Source organism: Procambarus clarkii, chromosome 15, assembly GCF_040958095.1.
Source record: "Procambarus clarkii isolate CNS0578487 chromosome 15, FALCON_Pclarkii_2.0, whole genome shotgun sequence".
In the NCBI taxonomy this organism is placed as follows: Eukaryota; Metazoa; Arthropoda; class Malacostraca; order Decapoda; family Cambaridae; genus Procambarus; species Procambarus clarkii.
In genome coordinates, this window is record NC_091164.1 from 1,380,531 (window position 1) to 1,402,236 (window position 21,706).

Genomic DNA, 21,706 nt, shown 5'->3' on the forward strand with positions numbered 1-21,706 from the left:
GGAACATATGAACGGTACTGCAGTGGTGCCAAATTGGGCAAAAAAGTAGCGACTTGGGCTACTTTTGACAGCTCTGTGCTCCTAAATTTTTAATCTCGCTACTTGCGACTTTTTGGACTAATTTAATAATTAGTTGGGCTACTACACTTCTTGCCACTAACAGACAAAACAATGCTATAAACCAGGAATAGCTTCAAAGTGTTCAAAAAAGATGCCATAAATATGAAAGCTTGCAAAGAGTTTCTTTCTAGTTATGGTGAAACTTTAAAAAAGGTGAAAAATCTGTCACCTAGTATAATATGCCTTAGCCACACACGGCCACCATATTCAGAACTTTCATTAGTTCTAGCTGACCAGTCTAAGCTTAATGATATTGAAAATATGTTGATAGAGTTTTCTCTCAGAGTACCCATTGCACCTCTGCTTTTCAACAGGGGTATTCTGCACATCCTGCCATGCCTTCTGGTCTCATGTGGTGTGTTAGTGTACCCATGTATAATAAAATAATACACACTATTCATTATATTATAATTCATTATACTGAAACAAACGTGATAATTGGATAACTTACTAACATTTCCTGCACGAAGCATAATTTACTAGGTAAATTCAGGTATATTTTTATTTATTTATTTATTTATTTAAGAGTTCTTACATTCTTGTACAGTCAAAATGATCTGCTACCAGAAATTTTAGCCAAATATCCCCAGTTTGCTAAACTGTAGGTAGTAACTAAGTGATTGTAACCTGTCCACCGCTGCCCACTGGATGGGGGGCGGTGTGCAGGACAAACATATCAATTGTGACACTAGCTCTCAACATATGTCAGTTGCTTAATTTAGAAACTGTACTTGTGGTTGATCTCGAACCCATTGATGATATGACGACTTATACTGAATTTTGTAACTAGCTCATCAAGATTGTAACTTGTTTAGCTAAATGAATTGTGGGGTTCAATCCCTGAGCCTATTATGTGCTTCTGTAACCCTTTCCACTACCGCCCACAAGATGGGTATGGGGTGTATAATAAATGAACTAAACTAACTTGTACAGCCACTAGTAAGTGTAGCGGACAAGTCCTTAATCCTATGTTCTCCGGAATACGATCCGCCAAATCGTTTAACAACCCATTTTACTGCTGGGTAAACAGAGGCTACAATTAAGGATTGGCGCCCAGTAAATCCTCCCTGGCGAGGATACGAACCCAGGACAAAGCGCTCGAGAAACGCCAGGCGAGTGTCTTACCACTACACCATGGGGACTTCTATATTATGCTATATGCAGCAAATATTAGTCCTCAAACACGGCGGTGTCCGGGTTTGGAGTCCCTGTGCCTTTTTTCACCAACTTCGAGGTCATTCCCAGAACTCACAGTTCCTGCGACGGCGCTGGAACCAATCGTATTGGCGTTTGCGTCTCCATTGGAGATTTTCGGCGCCGTGGAGATGGGGGACATGCTGCCTGGGTAACAGCTTCTCCCCCGTATCAACCTACCTTGGCTTTGCGCTCTGGAGAAGCCACTCCATACCAACAGATTGATTGATGAAGATTAAGCCACCCGAAAGGTAGCACGGGCATGAATAGCCCGTAATTGGTCGCCCTTTGGAGCCATTACCATTATCATTAGCTGATAGTGGAGATCTGTGGAGGTGCGACTGCACCCTGCGTGACGGGAGATGTCTCCCGACTATATACCAACAACCCAATTATCACTTTTTTGTATTATATACATGCAGTGATAATATTACTACAATCATTAAATCATGTAGTGTTACTCTATGTATTAAAATAAATTGCTCTGAAAACCGTTTCAGCGCTAAACAAAATATTGGGCTACTTTAATAACAAATTCGCTACCTTTAGACCGTCAGGGTGCTACTTTCAGCAATTCGTGTCTGGCAACCCTGGCCGGGCCGGGTACCGCGGTCTCAAAACAACCTGATGACCTTAAAGCAACTTCACGGTCTCATAGCGGCTTACACATATGATTTGCACATTATATGTACAATACTGCAATAGTTTATTATTTATAATTGTGCATTTGCTTAATGCTGCATTCTCGCAAAACCTCTCAATACTTTTGTTACTATGAAGGTGTGTCGTATAAAAAACATTTTCCCAGCTAGCTATGGCACTTGCCCATCCATCTCTCACTCTTATCAGACTTCCCTCAGCACCCCCTCCCCCAAATAATGCTTATCTTTCATTGAGGAAGTGAGGTTTAGCTCTTTGTCTCCAAATACTGTAGTTTTTTTTATGTTACCCCGAGGGCATTGGGCAACGCCACTCATCCTATGAATGGACACACCGCCACTCATCCTATGAATGGACACACCGCCATAGCAGCATGTACAACACTCCCAATAGGAAGAAAACCCGCTGGGTTGTTCATCCTGTCACTTGTACCCAGACACAGCTGGGACTTGCTTAACTGTCTCAAGGGACAGTTCCTCAAACGAGATTAACATCTGTCAACCCTTAAAATCTTGCGTTATCTTGTGGTGTGCAAAATGGGGGAATCTTTTAAGAACAGTATCAATATATGACAAATAGTGTTTTCCTAACTCAAACAATGTGGGGTTTATTATTCTACATATTTCTAATGTCTCTCATGTGTTCATAGGGCGTGAATAAGGGAGCTAGCGGTGCCAGCGCCTGCCCCATGCCATGCGCGCAGCCGACCCAAGGAGGAGCGACTGGCGTATTTCCTTTATACAGTAACTTGCCTGTTTCCAAGCAGGTTCATATCTGTGATGCCATTTCTTGTTTCTCCTGTTTCCTCCTGCAAGCAACACAGAACTCAGTTTTTTCTTGGTAATATCATTGTAATGGGGATATCTGGCTATCCTAATTGCAAGCTTAGCGTTCCTTAATTTTGCTTTTAACACTGCAGAGGGACAAGTCCTCTCGTAGAGTAGACGTTTTGGCAGTTCTTGGAACTCCAAGAATGATTGTCATGACTTCATTTTGTATGCTTTCGAGCCTTTTCATATAGCTTTGGGAGTAGGTACATAAAACAGGTGCGGCATAGTCTATGACGGAGCGCACATAGGCTGTCTACATCATTTTAATCACGGCAATAGAGGCTCCATGTCCATTCCAGGTCATAGCTTTCAGTGCCTTGAGTCGACTTTTGTATGTTTCTATGAGCTGGTTGAACTCGTCTTTCTTCCCTTTGTTAGAGCCTACAATGACCCCAAGGTACCTGTAGTGGACAACCCATTCAAGTGTTACGCCATTCATTTGTAGTTCATTTGCTCCCCGCTTGTGATGAGATTATGCTTTAGTCTTTTTTTGTGGAGAGTGAAACCGAGCTCAATACATATCCTTCCAAGGAGTTCAATGGACTTTAATTTTTCCCAAGGTTGGAGCTTGCATTAGCACATCATCTGCATACCCCACTTGTTGCGTCCCTTCCGGAAAATCAATATTTGCAATGGCATTCATAAGTACATCGAATAGTGTGAGGTTTAAGACTCCTCCTTTGGATGTCCCGAGTTCCATATTCATTGTTCTTGACACTTCCACTGAAGCAGACCTTGATGGCCTTCCTCCCTGTGAGGTGGTCTTCAATCCATTTCATGAGCCTCCCCTTGACACCCATGCTTGCAAGCTCGTCCATGCAGGATCGCAATCCTTGTACTTTGTCGAAAGCTCCTTTGATGTCAACAAATACAGAGTACGTAGCAGTGTCATTAGCCAAGTAATTAACTATACAATTTGTCGTGCTCCGTCCTTTAACAAATCTATTGACCCTCTTCCCCTAGCCTGCCTATTTTGTGCAACAGTCGGTTTCGGATGATCCTTTCAAGCATCTTACATATGCATGACATGAGACTAATAGGTCTGTAATTGCCAGGGTCATTGGGCTTCGGTATGGGAACGATTATTGCATCTTTGCATTGTGCGGAAACTTGTTAATGAGGTGGAATAGTGGATTCCCAGACACTTTAGACAGTGCATTGAATATGTCATAGGTGACTAAATCCTCTTCTTTTACCCTTTTTCATAGCTCCCCCTTACTTCCTGGGCTGCGATTGGTTGCCCATACTCGTCATCACTAGTGCTCTTGTTATCCTAATTCTTCTGTCATTATGTCGCAGGAGTTGTTCCCTGCTTACTTCTGCAGGGAGGGAGGAGGAGGAGGATGCTGCATTACTCCACTTGTGAATTAGTTCCTCAGCCTTACCCTTGGGGGTCTTTGTGAGCCGCAGGCCGAGTTCTGCCCCCCTTAGCTATCTAAATTTTTCCCCACATTTGTCTTGCATATGTTTCTCTTCCAATGGAGCTTAAGTCAAACCTTACTGTAGTGTTGTTGCGCTATAACTTAACTATTTTGACGCTCATATTCTTTGTCGAATCCGTCCTTCCAATGTAGTCCATGCTCATCCTGTGAGCGGTAGTTTATTGTGCACCCCATGCTCATCCTATGAGCAGTAGTTTATTGTGCACCCCATGCTCATCCTATGAGCGGTAGTTTATTGTGCACCCCATGCTCATCCTATGAGCAGTAGTTTATTGTGCACCCCATGCTCATCCTATGAGCAGTAGTTTATTCTGCACCCCCATGCTCATCCTATGAGCGGTAGTTTATTGTGCACCCCATGCTTATCCAATTACACATCCTATGTCTAATGATTACCACTGCTACCATGTGTCCAATTGTCGCCAATTAGTGGCTTTACAAGAATGTAAAACGTCAAGTCTCTGTACTCTAATAAACCCAATGTACAGTACCTTCTTGTATATAAATAAATAAATATATAAATGACAGGGGAGGTATTCACCTGTGCTTTCTGACAATTAAAAAAATAACACATTCTCAATGTAAAACAGGACATAGAAACAAGGATGACCTCATCGATTTATTATTGGCCTATAATGTTTGGTACAGCTAGAAGAAGGAATTATCACAATGAAGGAAACATGGCTCCCCGCTACTGGGATTGCAAAAACATTTTTGTCATAAACTACTGGGATGGATACCATACTTCTGATAATGGAGAAAATTGCTATGTACATGTATGCATTTAAGTCAACTGTTTTCTTCAAGCATGCCAAATGTGCAAAAATTATTGAACACATTGGGACTCGAGTGCAGTTTCTGAAAGTTAAATTATTTTTTTAATTTTACCAAAGCTGGTTGTTAAAACCAATCTTATTTCTCAAAAATCAGATGTCAGCAAAGTTCTCTTTAAGAAAATGTTCAGCCTCAGACTTTCTGAATATAAAGTTATAATTATTAATGATGATAACAGAAAGATGAGATTTGCTCTCTGTGCTTCATCGTTTTTTTTTTTTTTTAATGGATAAGCCCAAGTCAGCCACCACAAGGCCTATTGTAAACTGGATACAGGTTAAAATTTTGGTGGAAATTCTTATCTTAAAAACATTCTTAATAATCAGATCTGATTTCTTCAAATCTGGACATAACACAACATTTATATTTATAAATCGGGCAAATTCTGAATACTGAGTTATAAGCAATTGCTACAGATACAGTAATTATTTTTTTACATTATTTTGATTAATTGCTTTTCTTATTGTCAAGGGGAACATGGCTCAAGTTAGATTCTCATTGGGAAGGGAAGAGAGTTGTGACTAAACATAGTCTTACTACGTATCATATTCTATGAACTCCTAGGAGAAAGTTAGCTTGGGTTGTGATCTTAATGGTTTGTAGTTGCCATTGGAAACACAAGCTTCTAACTTGAGAGTGAGGGAACTACAGTACTTCTATACAAAATGTGATAGATTTTGAAATGTGATAAATGTGATCATTTTTTATATTTGAAATGTGATAAAATTATCCTCCATTTCCCAATCCATAGTAATCGTGTGCATTTCCCAATCCATGGATTGTAACACTATTATCAATACCGAAATTAGAACAATGCTCAACAGACTCAGTTGATATCTAGTCAAATTTTTATTGCTCACAATACCAAAATTAATATTATGGCCTAACCATAGATTACAGTTTTGTGCTTACCTTCAACCAAAGAATATAAAAGATCACATACCCTTGCTTACTGTAATTTTAATGTCCATATTTCCAGTCTTTAACTTCTTCCCTACCTCGGCTACTTTTCTGTGTTAATTTGCTCAGCTAACTTTACATCTAAACTCTTCTCACATATTTAAATTTCGAATGCAAGTGGCAACTGATTCACTTACAAGATTGCTAAACATACAAATAAATTGTTTGAGCCTTTTAATTATTGAAAAATATTGAACAGATTTGCTGTTGAACTGTTCTGGAGGGATTTTGTAAGTACAGTTCAGAGTAACCATGAATGCATGCGGTGACAGCACATAATGATACAAGAGTAGTGAAGCTGTAAAACTACCAGCTGAGGCTCAACATTACTAATTAATGCAAATGGTACTTGTATCACCTACATGCACTCGTACAAAAATTTTATTTGTCACTCACAACTCCAGGAACACAAGAGAAGTCTGAAAATATTGGGAGAATCTACATGGGGAACACAGACAAACAGTGACAATAACAAATTCATTCAATTATAAGAATCCCAGCAGAAACATTCATCAAATTTCATTACACACCAAGTTATAAACACAATACAGTATTTTCATGGTCATTCAATATGCATGTAAAGTTTAAAGAATTTTCATGTTTCCCTTGCAGTCCACTTGCCAAATCGGCCCACCGCTCTCATAACCTCTCATTCAAACATGTTCAGGTTCTGCTACATGAACATGATTGGTTACAGTAAAGCTTATACAAAAATGGGGAACAATCCTTGGAAATGATGATTCATTCTAGTCCAAAACCAAGAGATGATGATAAATTTGCAATCCAGTAAGTTACATCTGTACATGGGGTAGCCAGGGGCATGTAGTGCAGTTTGAACAATACACTGTACTTCGAGGCAAACTGGTGACCTTCACTGTGTACATTGTGTGTGTATTATGTGTGAACATCTGTATGTGATTACTTATTTGCTGTTTTACAGGACAGAGCTCAAGCCTATGGTGTTCTGTCTCTGCAAAAGTATAGCCAACTTTATGAGTGTAAATACTTTTACTTTATTTACTCTCAATGTTTCCTAGGTTTTTGCACATGCCAACTCATCCTGCAGTGTGTTCCAATTATCTACAATTATTTAAGAATAAATATTCTCTCACATCTCTTCTGTAAAATGTCTGAAGCCATTATTTTGCTTCTATAAAGATGTGAAAGTTTGTTCCTTTAAGAAATGATAAGCAATTATCATTTCTTAATAAAAAAAAGATACTTTTGAAAGAACAAGGTACTACTCCACAAAGTAAATTCCAAGGTGTACCAGCAACTTGTATTATTTTTGCTACTTTTATTTCAGTTATGAAATCTTGAGCTTACTCTTTCAAACAACAACACTGTAGAATGAAACATTTTATCATGCCCTCATGCAAGCTATGTTATAATATTTAAAAGTGTACAGTATTGGTATTTAAATTCTGTCAGTGTGTATGAGATGTTTTATTTAATATACTAATGCAATAATATTTCCACCATCTCCATAAACCATACATGTGCTGTAACTGATAAATGATAAATACTGTATCATTATTTTGTCCTATTATTGTTATAACTGAAGGTTTATTGACTCATTGTTTGTACAGAGTTCAGATGTGTGTTTTGAACACTAGAAGCTCTTATAGAAAAATGAATATTTAATTCATAAATACAGAGATATGACTGCTGTATGATATTATTTGGAGCCTTTGTTTTAAGAACAGGTTGTAAAGACCACCACTACCAACCATTGCTCACCAGAAACTAAACTGCCTGTAGAAAAGATCATCAGGCCAAATGGGGAACAAGCTGTTGGCTTCCTGTCGAAGCCACTAGTGTTAGTGACCCTCAGGTAAATTCACGAATGAAAGATGGCTTTTTTAACGAGCTACAATGCCTTTAGTTTTTTACCTACACCCAAGTTCACTCAAAGAAATCCGTCATCTAGTTTAGGAGCTTATCCACACTACCACAATTTTTTTTTTGTAAACATTTTAATCTTCTGGCATTTTGATGAAATGAATTTTCAATATCTGAGAATACATCTATTTCTGGAAAGAGTTCTGTGGTTATGAAACAGTGCATGTATAGCAAGTTTGAAACACAGGATTTTCTAAATTTTAACGTAAATTGTGTGTGTGTGTATGTTCATGTGTGGGCAGTTATCCAGATGTAGTTACAGGATAATCATGGTGTCTCCTCCTCCCTCTAATCTTTGTCACATAATGTTTTGAAACTACTGTCTGTGTGTGATTATGTAAGTATAGTTACAGGATGAGAGCTATGTTCATGGTGTCCCATCTTTCCAGTGCTCTTTGTCATAGTAATGCTTTGAAACTACTGATGGTTTTGGCATTCATCACCTTAATTTATTCCAACTATCTACAACTCTGCAAAATGAGAATGTCCTAATATTTTTTCAGCACCTTTGTTGTCTTAGCTTGCCTTAGATTTCAAGAATTCTTCTTTGTCAAATTCATCATTTTTTGTCACGATTTTGTACATAGTGATTATATTGACTTTTCTTCTATATTCTAACTTTGGCATATTTAACACCTCTAGCCTCTCATTGTAACTCATGTTTTCAGTTCCAGAAGCCATTCAATAGCATGTCTTTGCACCCTCTCCAGTTTATTGATGTGCTTCTTAATATACAGCATTGGTTTAAGCAGCATACAACAGTTGCATATTCCAATTTTGGTCTCACCAAAATCATGAACAATTTCTTTAGTATAGTATTTCTCTGTCCATATATTTAAAAGCGATAATGAAGTTGAAATGCGTAGCATAGGCTCCTCTCGCAATGTCCTTTATATGGTCCTCTGGTGACTGCATGTGCTTGTATGTGTGTGTGTGTATTTTTGTGGGGCATGTGTATAATTATATAAGTGTAATTACATACTTAGATAATTAAACAGGCAAACACATACACATATGTGTTTGTGTGCATGTACCCCTGCATGTGTATGCACACAAGCATGTACTGTTATGATGGAATTACATACGTAAAATATTTATAGAAAATTAAACATTATTGATATACACTTTCATCAAATGGTTTACATAACATTATATTCCTAAATATAAGATCAGCTAATGTAACAAATGCAAGTCCCAAAACTGAACTGTAGTTTGAATTTACCTAAGGCGAAATTTATATCAAGTTTTGCTAAAGATCATCCTCATAAAAACTTAATCATGTAATACAATTTTAACCATTAGGCTGCGGACATTGTCAATTGTTGATTGATTGACAGGGTAATGCGGTTATCATGATGAAACTTTAAACAATTATTGTCTGGGTTTTTACATGTATGATGCAAATATGGGTATACAGTAATAGGTCTATGTGGATGTAATGTAGTTTACCTTGACCCATGAAAAAATCCTGCTACAATTTCATGGTACGAAAGCGGTTATCATCATGAATGTTACTAAGAGAATGCGGTCATCGTCATGTGAGGATTTAAGAATTATTGTCTGGGTTTTACATATATGATGCAAATATGGATATAATAGTTCTCTATCGATGTAAATAAAAAAAAGTGATAAAACAGTGAAACATCTGAGAATAAAACAGGAAGCATCAGCAATGTCTAGTACCAGGCGTTGACACATGCCTGACGCAACTTTGCAGGGCGCCTCCACCCAGTGAAACAATAAATATTCACTTATGTTTGTGTTTTTCTTACATTTAGCATACAAATTAATAATTCTATAATGAAAAATTATATTTTGGAATTTTTATATTTTTTATGCATAAGTGGGTATAATTTCTCCACAGCCACTGTCTAAGGGTTAAATTGAATTAAAATTATTGAAGAAATCTTGATATAGCCTTGACCTTTCATTATGATCATACAAGTAGTCCACCGCAGTAGTAAGTTCTAATACATGCCTAAAAGGTACAACATTTTCAATTCTAATTCTATACAGTTTAAATTTAGTACTGTATAACCTACATTCTTACGGCATAATGTACATCAGTATTTATCTAAATTCTGAAAAAAATAAACAAAGATGATCATGCAACTGTATAAGAAACAAAGGGAAGCAAAACAAGTGAGAACAATGATGCTACATACTGAAAATCACAGTGCTCCAGACAGCATGTTACTATTCATTTGCCTTTCTCTTGAGCTAAAATTAAATGACTTCTCCCATGAGCACCCTTCTCATGGTCAAACAAGAAAATCAGGAAGGTAAAATAAATGGTTCTGAAGTACTGTACAATTCTATCATCTATTTGCTGATAATTCACAAATTAGAGTACAGATCAGACTGGAAAGTACAGTCTGCAAACACAATAAGCCTTTTCTCTTTTCTAGTTTAATGTTGTCAATCTCAACTTTCTGCTAAAATTTCAGCTGTGATTATACTTAAAACCTTGATCACTGACATCAAATGTCCATAGATTCCTGTAGTACTGGGACAGTTCCCATGTGCTGTTATACAGTACAGTATCTTGTTTCTAGTGAAGATCTTAGTCAATAGCATTTAGTTAAAATGTAATTGACCAGCTGAGTGATTATACAGTAATGTGAAATAACATACTATCACAGCCTTATGATTAAATATTACTTTCGAGTATAACAAATACAACTGGACCATGAACATTTGATGTCTTGTGCCAACTACTTTTAAAAGCAGCTTGAAAACATTATTCAAGTCCACAAAATGAATGCCTCTTCAAAAGTGCAGCTTCAGAACATCTCCATTTGTTATTTAGGTTTTAAGTGCATAATTTTGCTACATACAGGTGGACAACTTTAAAAATGTATATCTATAAGTTAAACAGTTTACATGTATCCTTCAACTGCAGGTTAGATATCTTCGTTTCATTACCTTGGTAATTTGTAATTTATAAACTTTAGTATACTGTTAATATTATCATCAATATAACCATAAATAATGAGAAATTACAATATCAGACTAGCATTGATAATTAGAAAGATTCATTATATCCTTAATAATTAAGATATCATCACACTACTGAATTAACAATGGTCACCAGTTGGCCTCGAGCAGAAGGGGTTAACAGTGCCAGCGGCTTGTCACTGGAGGGGAAGGTAATTCTAGAAGGTGTACTGACCTCTGGGGCCGGTTTTTACTCTCTACAAACAATCATAAAAATTAAATGAACTCTTCAAAACTAAAATGAACAAACAATCATGAACTCTTCGCTACTGTAAACATATCTTTTTAAAACTAGTAATATATGCCAGCTTAGATATATTTATTCATAGGGTAGTTATCTCAAAGTGGTTTGAATTTTCCTTACTAGCAATTAAAGTTAATGCCGAGTGCTTGAGGTGCTTTATAATCCCCAGAGATCTGTAAGTCTTCATATCCTCTCCTCGACTTCTACTTTGTGTGAATTCTCCACTTCACAAACAATAAGAAAACAATATATGTCCTTCACTTTTCTTTTAAAACAACTTGGGCCATATGCAGCTTTTTATTAAGTTTATATTCTGCATGATCCAGTTCCATTAATCTCTATAAGCCCAGTGAGTGAAAGCAGAATGTCTACAGAAAGATTGTCTTAGGGTCCACCACCAGCCTGGAATTTTGTTTATCATTCTTCTTTCATTATCTTCATATCTTGCTTTTGGCACTGGAAAAAACCTTGTGCTATATTATTCATAATTCAAAATAAAAATCCAGGAATTGGCACTGAGATTGGCACAGTTAATTTGGCACTGAAGTTTGTTCACAGCAAGAACTAACTGGTATTGCTATGGACATGGTGTATGGGATAATGAAAGTTCAGTTTATTGAAGACTTTGCAGAGAAACTCCATGGGTACCTTGCAACCTTCCAGGCCAGTATGCTCAACAAACATCAATTGCACAAACACTTCATTCATATTGCACAGACTCTGTAGCCACGAAGTGCATTGCACTCTCAGACTTGCTAAGTCCTAGATTAACAAAATCAACAATGAAAAAGTCAGTTCACACTACACATATAAAAATCATGGGAATGTAAAGCATTGGGAGAACTTACATTACGTTACGTACAAGACATCACAAACTATAGGGAAGGTTTAAATTTACAATGTGCCACTTGCCTCTCTTATCACTTAAGGAGAGGACATTATTAATTTACACACAAGCAGCATCACAAACATAAGTGTAGGTCTCTACACGAACTGCGAAAACAGTGGTTGTTACGTACTGCTGGAGCAAAATTCTTCCCGGAAAAAAATTGGGAAGCTATTACCACTAGACTTATCTTCCTGATTTTACATTTCTAGTAGAAAACAAAAGTCAATAAATTATAGGGTTTTGTGGATACAATTGCCTTCATTAATGTCCTTTTCTTAGAACAAAGAAGTATTAAAAACCGAACTACTGAAAGTGTTAAGCGCAGCATGACACCGTCACAACCATGACACTGGCAACAGCATAAACTCCCAGCTTGTTAATGCAAAAGGAAAACATCAGAACTCATCCAAAGCATAGTTGAATAACTCTGTACGTAAAAAGCCAACTGTGTCGTAGTCAGAGAGATTACACAATTTCAACTTAACAAAGCATAAAAAAACAAGTCAGCACATAACGCATTAGTCTCCTAATACGTTTCAGCAAATGAGATCTTGTACAGTTTGCCAAACCCTGGTGCTTGCAGCAGAAACTGAAGGCACTGGCTTATAATTATACAGCTTATGATTACTGGAGAGTAATAATGTTGGTTCATCCTGTGGTGCACTGCTGCTTTTGCTAGGAAATCTGCACCTCCTGTTGCCCTTTGCTTCCCTTAAAACATTTTAATACCTCTCAGCCTCCTGACTTGTATCACTGACAGCATGGAAGTACAGCAAGAGCATAATGATGGATACTTCAGAATCCTGACTTGTATAATTGACAGCTCAGAGTTGAAGACACATTACTGTGCTACACATGTCATAGGCTTCTAAACTGTACAGCTGATAGCTTGGAGATGTAGCAAGAAACCTGCTGCACTCCTCACAGGCTCCTGACTTGTACCATACAGCAAAAACACTGTGTTGCACACTTCACAGGCCTCTGACTCCTACTACTGGCAGCTTGGAAGTGCAGCAAAATTATACAGCAAACTATCACAACTACAGTACTGTATATATAATTTCTAGGAGAGGGACATACCCTGTACATTTCATACCAACACAATCCTTTATGGTGCATTTGCTAACTACAGAATTGCACTGCTGATATGAGCAACTATACTGAAGGATACAAAAGTAGGATGCATCAAATTTGATGTACAGTATTGACAAATACAAAATTCTGCACCCAATGAACATCACGGATATTACTAATAATAAACTGTTCTTTTAAACTATTGACATTAGTTGATGAGCAGTATAAAGATTGTGCATATATAAGCCAGTGTTGGCATAATAAGCACAGCAAATCTTGCAGATTGGTGAGGCCAGCAGTGTAGTGTTGCAGCAGCCAGTGCCTGGCGGCTCTACCTAACAGCACAATGATATCCCAGGGGTGCGTTTTTAATGTGGGGTTCACTAATGCACCCCACACAAGCTTAATATTATTATAATTACATAATAAAATTCTTTGGAATGATTATTTACATTATTTACATGCACACACAAGAAAACAGTACAAAACATAATCTTTACAACAATAAAAAGTAAATTAGCTTTGATTTTGCAGAGATGAAAGCATTAACCTCTACACCTTGGTGCTAATATCACTGTGGCAGGTGTCCCTTGCCCCTGGCCTTATGGGTCCAGAGGAGATGGTGACAGCTGCGAGCACGCAAGCATCATAATGTCCTTCTTCTCCTTGGGAAAGCGAAGCTCACGACCAGCCAAGCGAGCAGCCTCAAGCTCCCGCTCACTCTGACCCAGTTCCCTAGAGATCACGCCTGGGTTTTCCTGCTCTCGAGCAATCCAGTCGAGTGCCATTTGTGAACGCATGTCATCGTCAAGTGCACGATGGGAGTAATGTGCTACTACTTCCTGCCTGGAGCACTGCCTCTCCCTCATTGCTTTAAGTGATCCATTCCAGTGCAAAAGCTGAAAGACAGTCATTAGCTCCTGGAATTCCAGCATGGTGCGGCCCTTGTTGGTCTCTAGCATGAAGCGGAAGGCACCGATTCCCGTGCTGGGGTTGTCAGCCTCATCAGGGTCACCCTGGGGGAGGGACAAGTCAGCTACGTGCTGGAAAGAAAAATATACCTTGCATCCTGCTCAATCTTTTATTGCCTTGTCACTTAATTTTGAGAGAAAAAAATTAAGATGAAAAAATGCTTATAATAAATATATCATTCTATATTAACATCATGAATGGACAATTTTCTTACTATAGAGGGCAATACAGTACACATTGTTCATTTAAAAAAAAAATGTGTAAAGAACCAGCATTGAATATAATGAAACGCCATTTTCTGGGTGAGTCCCGGAGGCTTCCCGGAGCTATTTAGGCTGAATGGATATGTATATCTTTCTAGCAAAAGTCAATGCATGGAGTTCTTGCCTACCGGGGACCACGAGCCAGAACCTGGCCCCTTCTAGAGAGGCACGAGGAGCAATGGCCTATTGAGACTCCCCTGTGGTTGGGAGCATTCTAAGTCTGCCATTGACCGGGACAGACACCCAGAAAGATAGGGGCCCCCAAAACAAACCTCTATTCTGGTAAAAGTGTTGCAACCGAAAGCCGAACAGGTGGACAGAACTTCCCAAATGAAAATTAGCTATATTTTAAGTACATACTGTACTTTAATAAAAATTGTAGCTAAAAAGGTAATTATTATACAGTACAGTGGAGCCTCGATTAACGAATTTAATCCGTTCCGGCACAGAGCTCGTCATGTGAAACGCTCGTCTTTCGAAACAAATTTCCCCATTTAAAATAATGGAAATAAAATTAATCCGGTCCACCACCGAAAAACATCAATATGATATTCAATTTTTTAAATAATGGAGCTGCCTACCTGACATACACTGAACGAACCTTTATGACATTTTTCTTTTTTCAAATTTGTTAAATTTTTTCCATTTTTTTTATAGAAAATGGAGCAGCCTACCTAACATACACTGAATGAACCTTCTTTGGGTTATCTTTAGATGATTTCGGGGCTTAGCGTCCCCGTGGCCCAGTCCTCGACCAGGCCTCCTTTTTGTTACACACCCCCCGGGAAGCAGCCCGTAGCAGCTGTCTAACTCCCAGGTACTATTTACTGCTAGGTAACAGGGGCATGAGAGTGAAAGAAACATTTTGCCCATTTGTCTCCACCTCCACCGGGAATCGAACCCGGGACCTCAGGACTACGAATCCGAAGCACTGTCCACTCAGCTGTCAGGCACCTTTATGACATTTTCAATTTTTTTTTATTATTCATTTTTTTATAGAAATTGGAGCAGGAGGTAGGAGCAGCCTACCTGACATACACTGAATAAACCTTTATGAAATTTTTCATTTTTTTTTTTTTTTTCATTTTTTATAGAAATGGAGCAGCCTACCTGACATACACTTAATGAACCCTTTTGACATTTGTTCTTTTTTCAAAATGTTTAATTTAAAAAAAAAAAAATAAAAAATAAAAATCAATGCTTTGCAACATTACAGCAGTCACCCATTTACATCCCAGCATCATTAGCATCTTATTAAAAAAATAATTTATTTGCATGGTCAGAAGCGTCCGAGAATTTGCGAGAACCAGCCGAAACGCTAGAAAGCACCACATGGTTTTCTCGTTAATGGAGCAGAAGCTCGTCAATCAAGACAAATTTTCGGGGAGTGGCTTGCTCATTATTCGAAATGCTCATAGATGTAGCCGCTCGTCTCTCGAGGTTCCACTGTATTTATAAAGATGAAAAATTGACAAGCTGTATTTTGAATATTTAGTACATTTTATTCTGTAAGATATTTGCTATTTGATAAAATACATAACATTCTGAATATATAAACTAATATTCTTTAACGTTTTATTAAATTAAAAAGGTTATGTAACATTTATAGCGGAGGAATCCGCTAATGACTAACACCTGAAACACTTCCTCAGAAGACTACATATTTAATTTAAATGCAAAAGTTTGTAGCTTGTCAGTATTGTCTAGTTTATAATGTCAGTATTGTTTACATCAACAAAAAAGACAATTTTTGTCTGAATTAAAGAGCTCATCTGCTTTTACTTTTTTAATACTGTTTAATACTGTATCTGAAATTAAATTTTTTGTTAACAATGTTTATCACATACGTATGATATTTCCTATTTCTTTTTAATCTCATTTATTTTGATTTCATCATGAATGATTTAATTGTGGAGACAATGAGTCACAATAATGTGGCTGAAGATATGATGACCAAACCACACACCAGAAGATGAAGAAGTGATGACATTTTGGTCTGCCCTGGACCATTATCAAGTCGTATGTGATGGGCCATCACATACGACTTGATAATGGTCCAGTTGAAACATCATCATTTCTTCATCTTCTGGTATGTGGTTTGGTTATCATTTAATCGTGGGTCTCAACACACAAGACCACTGTCCTACTTGCTTTTAAGGCCTGAGTTTGAATCTCTGATGATCCAAATGGATGATATGTTATTACCCACACTATTGTTTCTTTCCAGATAACCTTTGCCACACTCTTATAATGTAAGGTGATGTCTGCACTTCATAAGGTCTGCAAGATTTTACCTGTTTTTAGGCTTTACCCGAATTACCTGAATCACAAACTATACAGTATCATCAGACTTATGAGATGTTATGAGAAAAGAGTCCAGTTGCCCTTGGATGCTTACCTTGAACTGTGCACGGGCATCAGCTACAGCCTTTTCAATGAATTCATCAGAGATTCTACGTGAGGGATGCTCATTGAAGACAGAGTTCATGAGAGCAATCTTGGCAGCACTCCGACGTGCCTCAGCCTTCGTTGGACAGTTCTGAAATAATTGCATATTTTAATAAATCAGAAATCGAATTTCAACTGGGTAAAACAGTTATAAGTTAAAACTGAATAAAAAAAGACCAAGGGTCCCAATTACAGGGACAGTACCTTCCTTATAAGGCTTAAAGAGGTCTCTATGATGCAACCCACAATAGTAGCTTATTAATCTAAGACTACTTCTGAACAGTTCTTCTATTATAATATTTTCCTCTATCATATTTCACCTCAAATTTGGAAAAGGTGAAGTTTCTTAGTAGGATAATATTCATTATATATTGGGCTTTCAAGGTTGCATCTTGTGGTTTGAATATGAGGATGATAACTATGTTTTCTGGGAAGGCTCCAATTGATGGCTCCTTGATGCTTGTTACCTGGAATGCTCCACCCAACTCAATTCATGTCCCTTTTAAATAGGTGCATGGAGCAGGGGGGGAGGGGGGATCGTAGACCATCCTAACAATAAAAAAAAAAGTCACCACAAAGGTGGGCAAACCAAAACACAAACATCAAGGTAAACAAAGCATAGAAAATGAGACCGCATAGCACCAAGATTCAAGAACAGCTTGGTGGTGAAGCAATTTTCTTGTTAGTTTCACCTATACACCAGGGATTGCACACCTATCTCCTCAATCTATCAACCCTGACACTTCAGTCCTATTGCCTGGTACTGACATCTTGAACATTCACAGTTACGCTCATCTTCCTCCAAAGGAGGAGAAAAATTCCTCTTCCTCCAGAGGAGGAAGAAGAATTTTTTCAGATAAATGCTGGTCATCCTGGACTGTTTTTGTTATGGGGCAGAAGGGTGAAAGAAACATTTTGCCCATTTGTCTCTGCCTCAACCGGGAATCGAACCCGGAACCTCAGGACTACAAATCCGAAGCACTGTCCACTCAGCTGTCAGGTGCCCTGACAAAGCTAACTCACAAGAGGAAAAGGAAAACAAGTGACTTACCAGGGAGAAAGAAAGATGACAGGAAATAGGTTGATGAGACTGAGAGCTGGGTAACTCTGCCCAGCTCCACACAAGACCGATTGGGGCTAGGGACATTCACCAAATACCAGATACCTTACCCTGTTAGAGCTCAAAAAACCCTAAGCCCGAATATCAGCCCACTACACATTAGAAAAAAACAGCAGCCAATGCAGAATATCATGGGTCCAAGGGTATACTGCAAGTTGGCTAGCATTGATGGCACAGCAGACAACCTGAGAAATATAAGCTTGGAAAGGGGAACCAAGGAAATAGGATATACCAACAAGGCATCCACTGTGGCAGAATCAATGGCATGCAGGTAGCAGCAAAGCACCACCACAAATATAAGAAAATTCACTTTTGCAAACAGAGTGGTAGACGGTTGGAAGAAGTTAGGTGAGAAGGTGGTGGAGGCCAAAACTGTCAGTAGTTTCAAAGTGTTATATGAAAAAGAGTGCTGAGAAGATGGGACACCACAATCGTAGCTCTCATCCTGTAACTACTCTTAGGTAATTACACTTAGGTAATTACCAGACAACAAATGATACACCCCTGGCTGGACCAATTATCAACCACCAAAGGACTCCTCCGGAAACCAGATGACTCATTCTTCGCCAGAAAAGGAGAAGGCTGCAAATGAACAAACTGGTCATTAGATTCAGATTCAGATTCAGATTCAGATGTTTATTCAGGTAAGGTATATACATACAAGTGATGTTACATTAATGGATTGATATATAGATAGAGCTAGTACATACAATGCCTAAAGCCACTATTACGCAATGCGTTTCGGGCAATTAGGCTGAAGGAACAAAATCCCTACTTCCAGAGAAGTGCATAAAGTTCCTCAACCTTGCAGTCAGAGGCAAGAGCCAACAAAAATGCTACCTTGAAAAAAATATCCCTGATTGAAGTGGCAACCATTAACAGAGGTGAGGAAAGAAACACCAACACCTTGTCAAGAGACCAAGATGGCTGAGGAAGATCATGAGCCAGCTGGAGGTAAAAGAACGCCCGAGACAACTTGTGGAATAGTGCCAAAGCCATATTATTGCCAAATAGGCAATGGTAGCTCTGCCAATGCTGAACAATAAGAGGTAACAGTATTAGGCATATGATGCAAATCCCCCCCCCCCCAAAAAAAAAAAAAAATTATAAAAAGGACAGGACCATCTGGACTGACACTGAAGAAAGATGATGAAGGGACAAAGTTGTGAAACAAGTGCCAGGCAATTTACTGCCACTGCAAAGAGAGAAACAGGTGGGGCACCAAAAACCCAGCAGCATTCCATACAAATGGTGATAGACCCATGTCAGAATCTCAAGATGCATAGAGCAGAGAAGGTCGAACCAGTGAAGTACGGCACCATGCCGATCTGTTGATAGAGGTGGAGCTGCAGAAAAATGCCCGGGTCCAGACACTGGGCCAGAAGAGCTGGAAGCCAAGGCTGAGGCAGCTACCAAGGGGCCAGAGGGACCATCTTGCCCAAGTACAACTCCAGTCTGGACAGCACCCAGAACAACAACTGAACTGGGGAAAAGAGGTACAGTATATGAATCCCCATCTTGACCAGCCCAATTGAAAGGCATCCAACGGAGAGTCTCACAATTAGGGAATGGAGCCATATAGAAAGGAAGATGCCGGTTCCATGCAGAGGCAAAAAGGTCTATCTCGGGGCTATTGAATATCTTGAAAAGCCTACATAAGGACACGTTATCAACAGTTTACTCCGCAAAATTAGGACACAACTGAGAGACCATCAGTGAGAATGATGGACATTTTGTGTCCTCTACAAAATTAACACACATAGTATAAAAGGTGGACTTTCAGTACTGTACTTCTTTCCATAGTAAATATAGGTACAATACTATCATTTTTGGATGACAGGTTGTCTGGAACACTACATTAATTTTCTGTGTCCTTTGCACGTATTACCACATGATCACCTGTTGCAGTCAAATCACGATGCTGTGTCCAGATTATATTTAATGTCAGTGTTGAATAATGAGCTATAACAATGGTTCTAGCATCGAGAAAAACAATTACAGTATTTCACATTTTAGTAGTGTCCGAACCCTGGATAGCATCTTGGTCATTGTCAACTCAAGAGCCACCAATACAGTTCATTATCTACCTGAAACTGTAGACAATACAAAAGTAACAGACTCCCAACATGATATCAGTGCAAGGGGGTTTATACACTTCCCATCACAATGGTTGTACTGTACTTTACTATTCAAATTACCTGTGCTGTCCCATCTTGAGCACTGCTCAATACTCACTATCCCTTTCATAGCAGAAGATTGCTGAAATAAAGGGCTGCGTAGATGACAGAGAACATATACAGCATACATAGACACGATAAAGCACCTAAATTATTGGGATTGTTTTAAAGCTCTCCAAATGGAGAGTTTTAAAACGAGATCTCTTTCTCGTCTCCCTAGAAAGGATACGAGAGAGAGAGATCAAATAATACAGTATACACATGGAAAATACTGGAGAGCCAGGTCCCAAATCTACACATTAAAACAACAACATAGTGGAGTGAACGATATGGAAGAAAATGCAGAATAGAACCAGTGAAGGGCAAGGGTGACAAAGACACAATCAGAGAACACTGTATAAACATCAGAGGTCCACAGTTGTTCAACATCCTCCCAGCAATTATAAGGAATATTGCTGGAACAAATGTGGAGAAGTGAGAAAACTAGATAGTTTTCTTCAAGAAGTGCTGGACCAACTGGGCTGTGGTGGATATGTGGGCCTGCAGGCTGCTCCAAGCAAGAGCCTGTTGAACCAAGCTCTCAAGTCAAGCATGGCCCTGGGCCGATCTCAGGGAGTAGAACTCCCAGAACCCAATCCAGGTACTTAAGACTGTCCTGTTATAATTTTACTAAGTGTATTGACCGTAGATCATATAAGGCAATAAAATGAGAGTGGTGTGACATACCTGGAAGGAGCCAAAGCATGATCCTCCTGGAAGCGTGACGTAGCAGACATATGGTGGGGAGGAGGATGGAACTGACTCATAGATGACAAGTGCACCATTCTTCAATTCTGCCCCCCGCTGGGCCTTCATTTGCCAAAACTCCTGTAGTGCCTCCACCACGTTCACTGCAAGAATGGGACTCACTGAGTAACTGCATGACATGAGATGTAAAATACAAGTTAAGTACAGTAATACTTTGCATATGTAACTAATCGGTAATACACAGCAATGACAAATAAGATGTTTCCTGAGTAACCAGCTATGGGAGACAGCACACAGCATTATTGAGTACAGTACTTTCTCCAAGTAACTATCATAATGTAACACAAAACAATGGCGAAAAGTACTTTGCTTAAGTAACTGCACAAGGAACTTAGACATTTTATAAGTAACAGATCTCACTGAACTAACAATCAATCTCACAGGATTATGATGCTGAAAATGTGGCACAAATATCTTACCTGAGGGTCACTAACACTAGTGACTTTTAACACACTTACGTAAGAAACACTTACGCATTTTCAATATCAATGTGGGTTTTAATACAATAATGTGAGTATGGTAAAAATATGTTGATTAAGAATTTATCGTAAATCTACTAGTAAATGTGCATCAAATACCTTGTAAAGAATGTGATACAGTGTATACTGGTCAATGGGGAAAACTCTTGGTGAAATACATAGAGCAGCATAAGTATAGTGTCAGGATAGGCCACAAATCAAGTGCTTTATTTTATCATTTATGAGGGGCATCAGATTAACTGGTCTAATGTTAAGAGATTAACCCATAGCCATTATTGTATTAATAGAAATGTA

The 21,706-nt window shown here is 38.5% G+C and overlaps 1 protein-coding gene across 3 annotated transcripts in view; it reads right to left on the bottom strand.

The window, feature by feature from the left end:
* Positions 1–4,852: 4,852 nt before the first annotated feature.
* lft (Limb expression 1 family member lowfat) overlaps positions 4,853–21,706 on the bottom strand; it is a 248,673-nt gene continuing 231,819 nt past the window's right edge. For 2 of the 3 annotated variants that reach the window (XM_045743779.2, XM_069324876.1), the window contains exons 2-4: positions 20,853–21,016; positions 16,780–16,920; positions 4,853–14,189 (exon numbers count right to left, since the gene is read on the bottom strand). In XM_045743779.2, coding sequence (XP_045599735.1) covers positions 13,749–14,189; positions 16,780–16,920; positions 20,853–21,016 — 746 coding nt within the window. In that variant the 3' untranslated portion in view covers positions 4,853–13,748. The remainder of the gene's footprint in view (positions 14,190–16,779; positions 16,921–20,852; positions 21,017–21,706) is intronic. The other variant, XM_045743781.2, reaches the window with a different exon arrangement.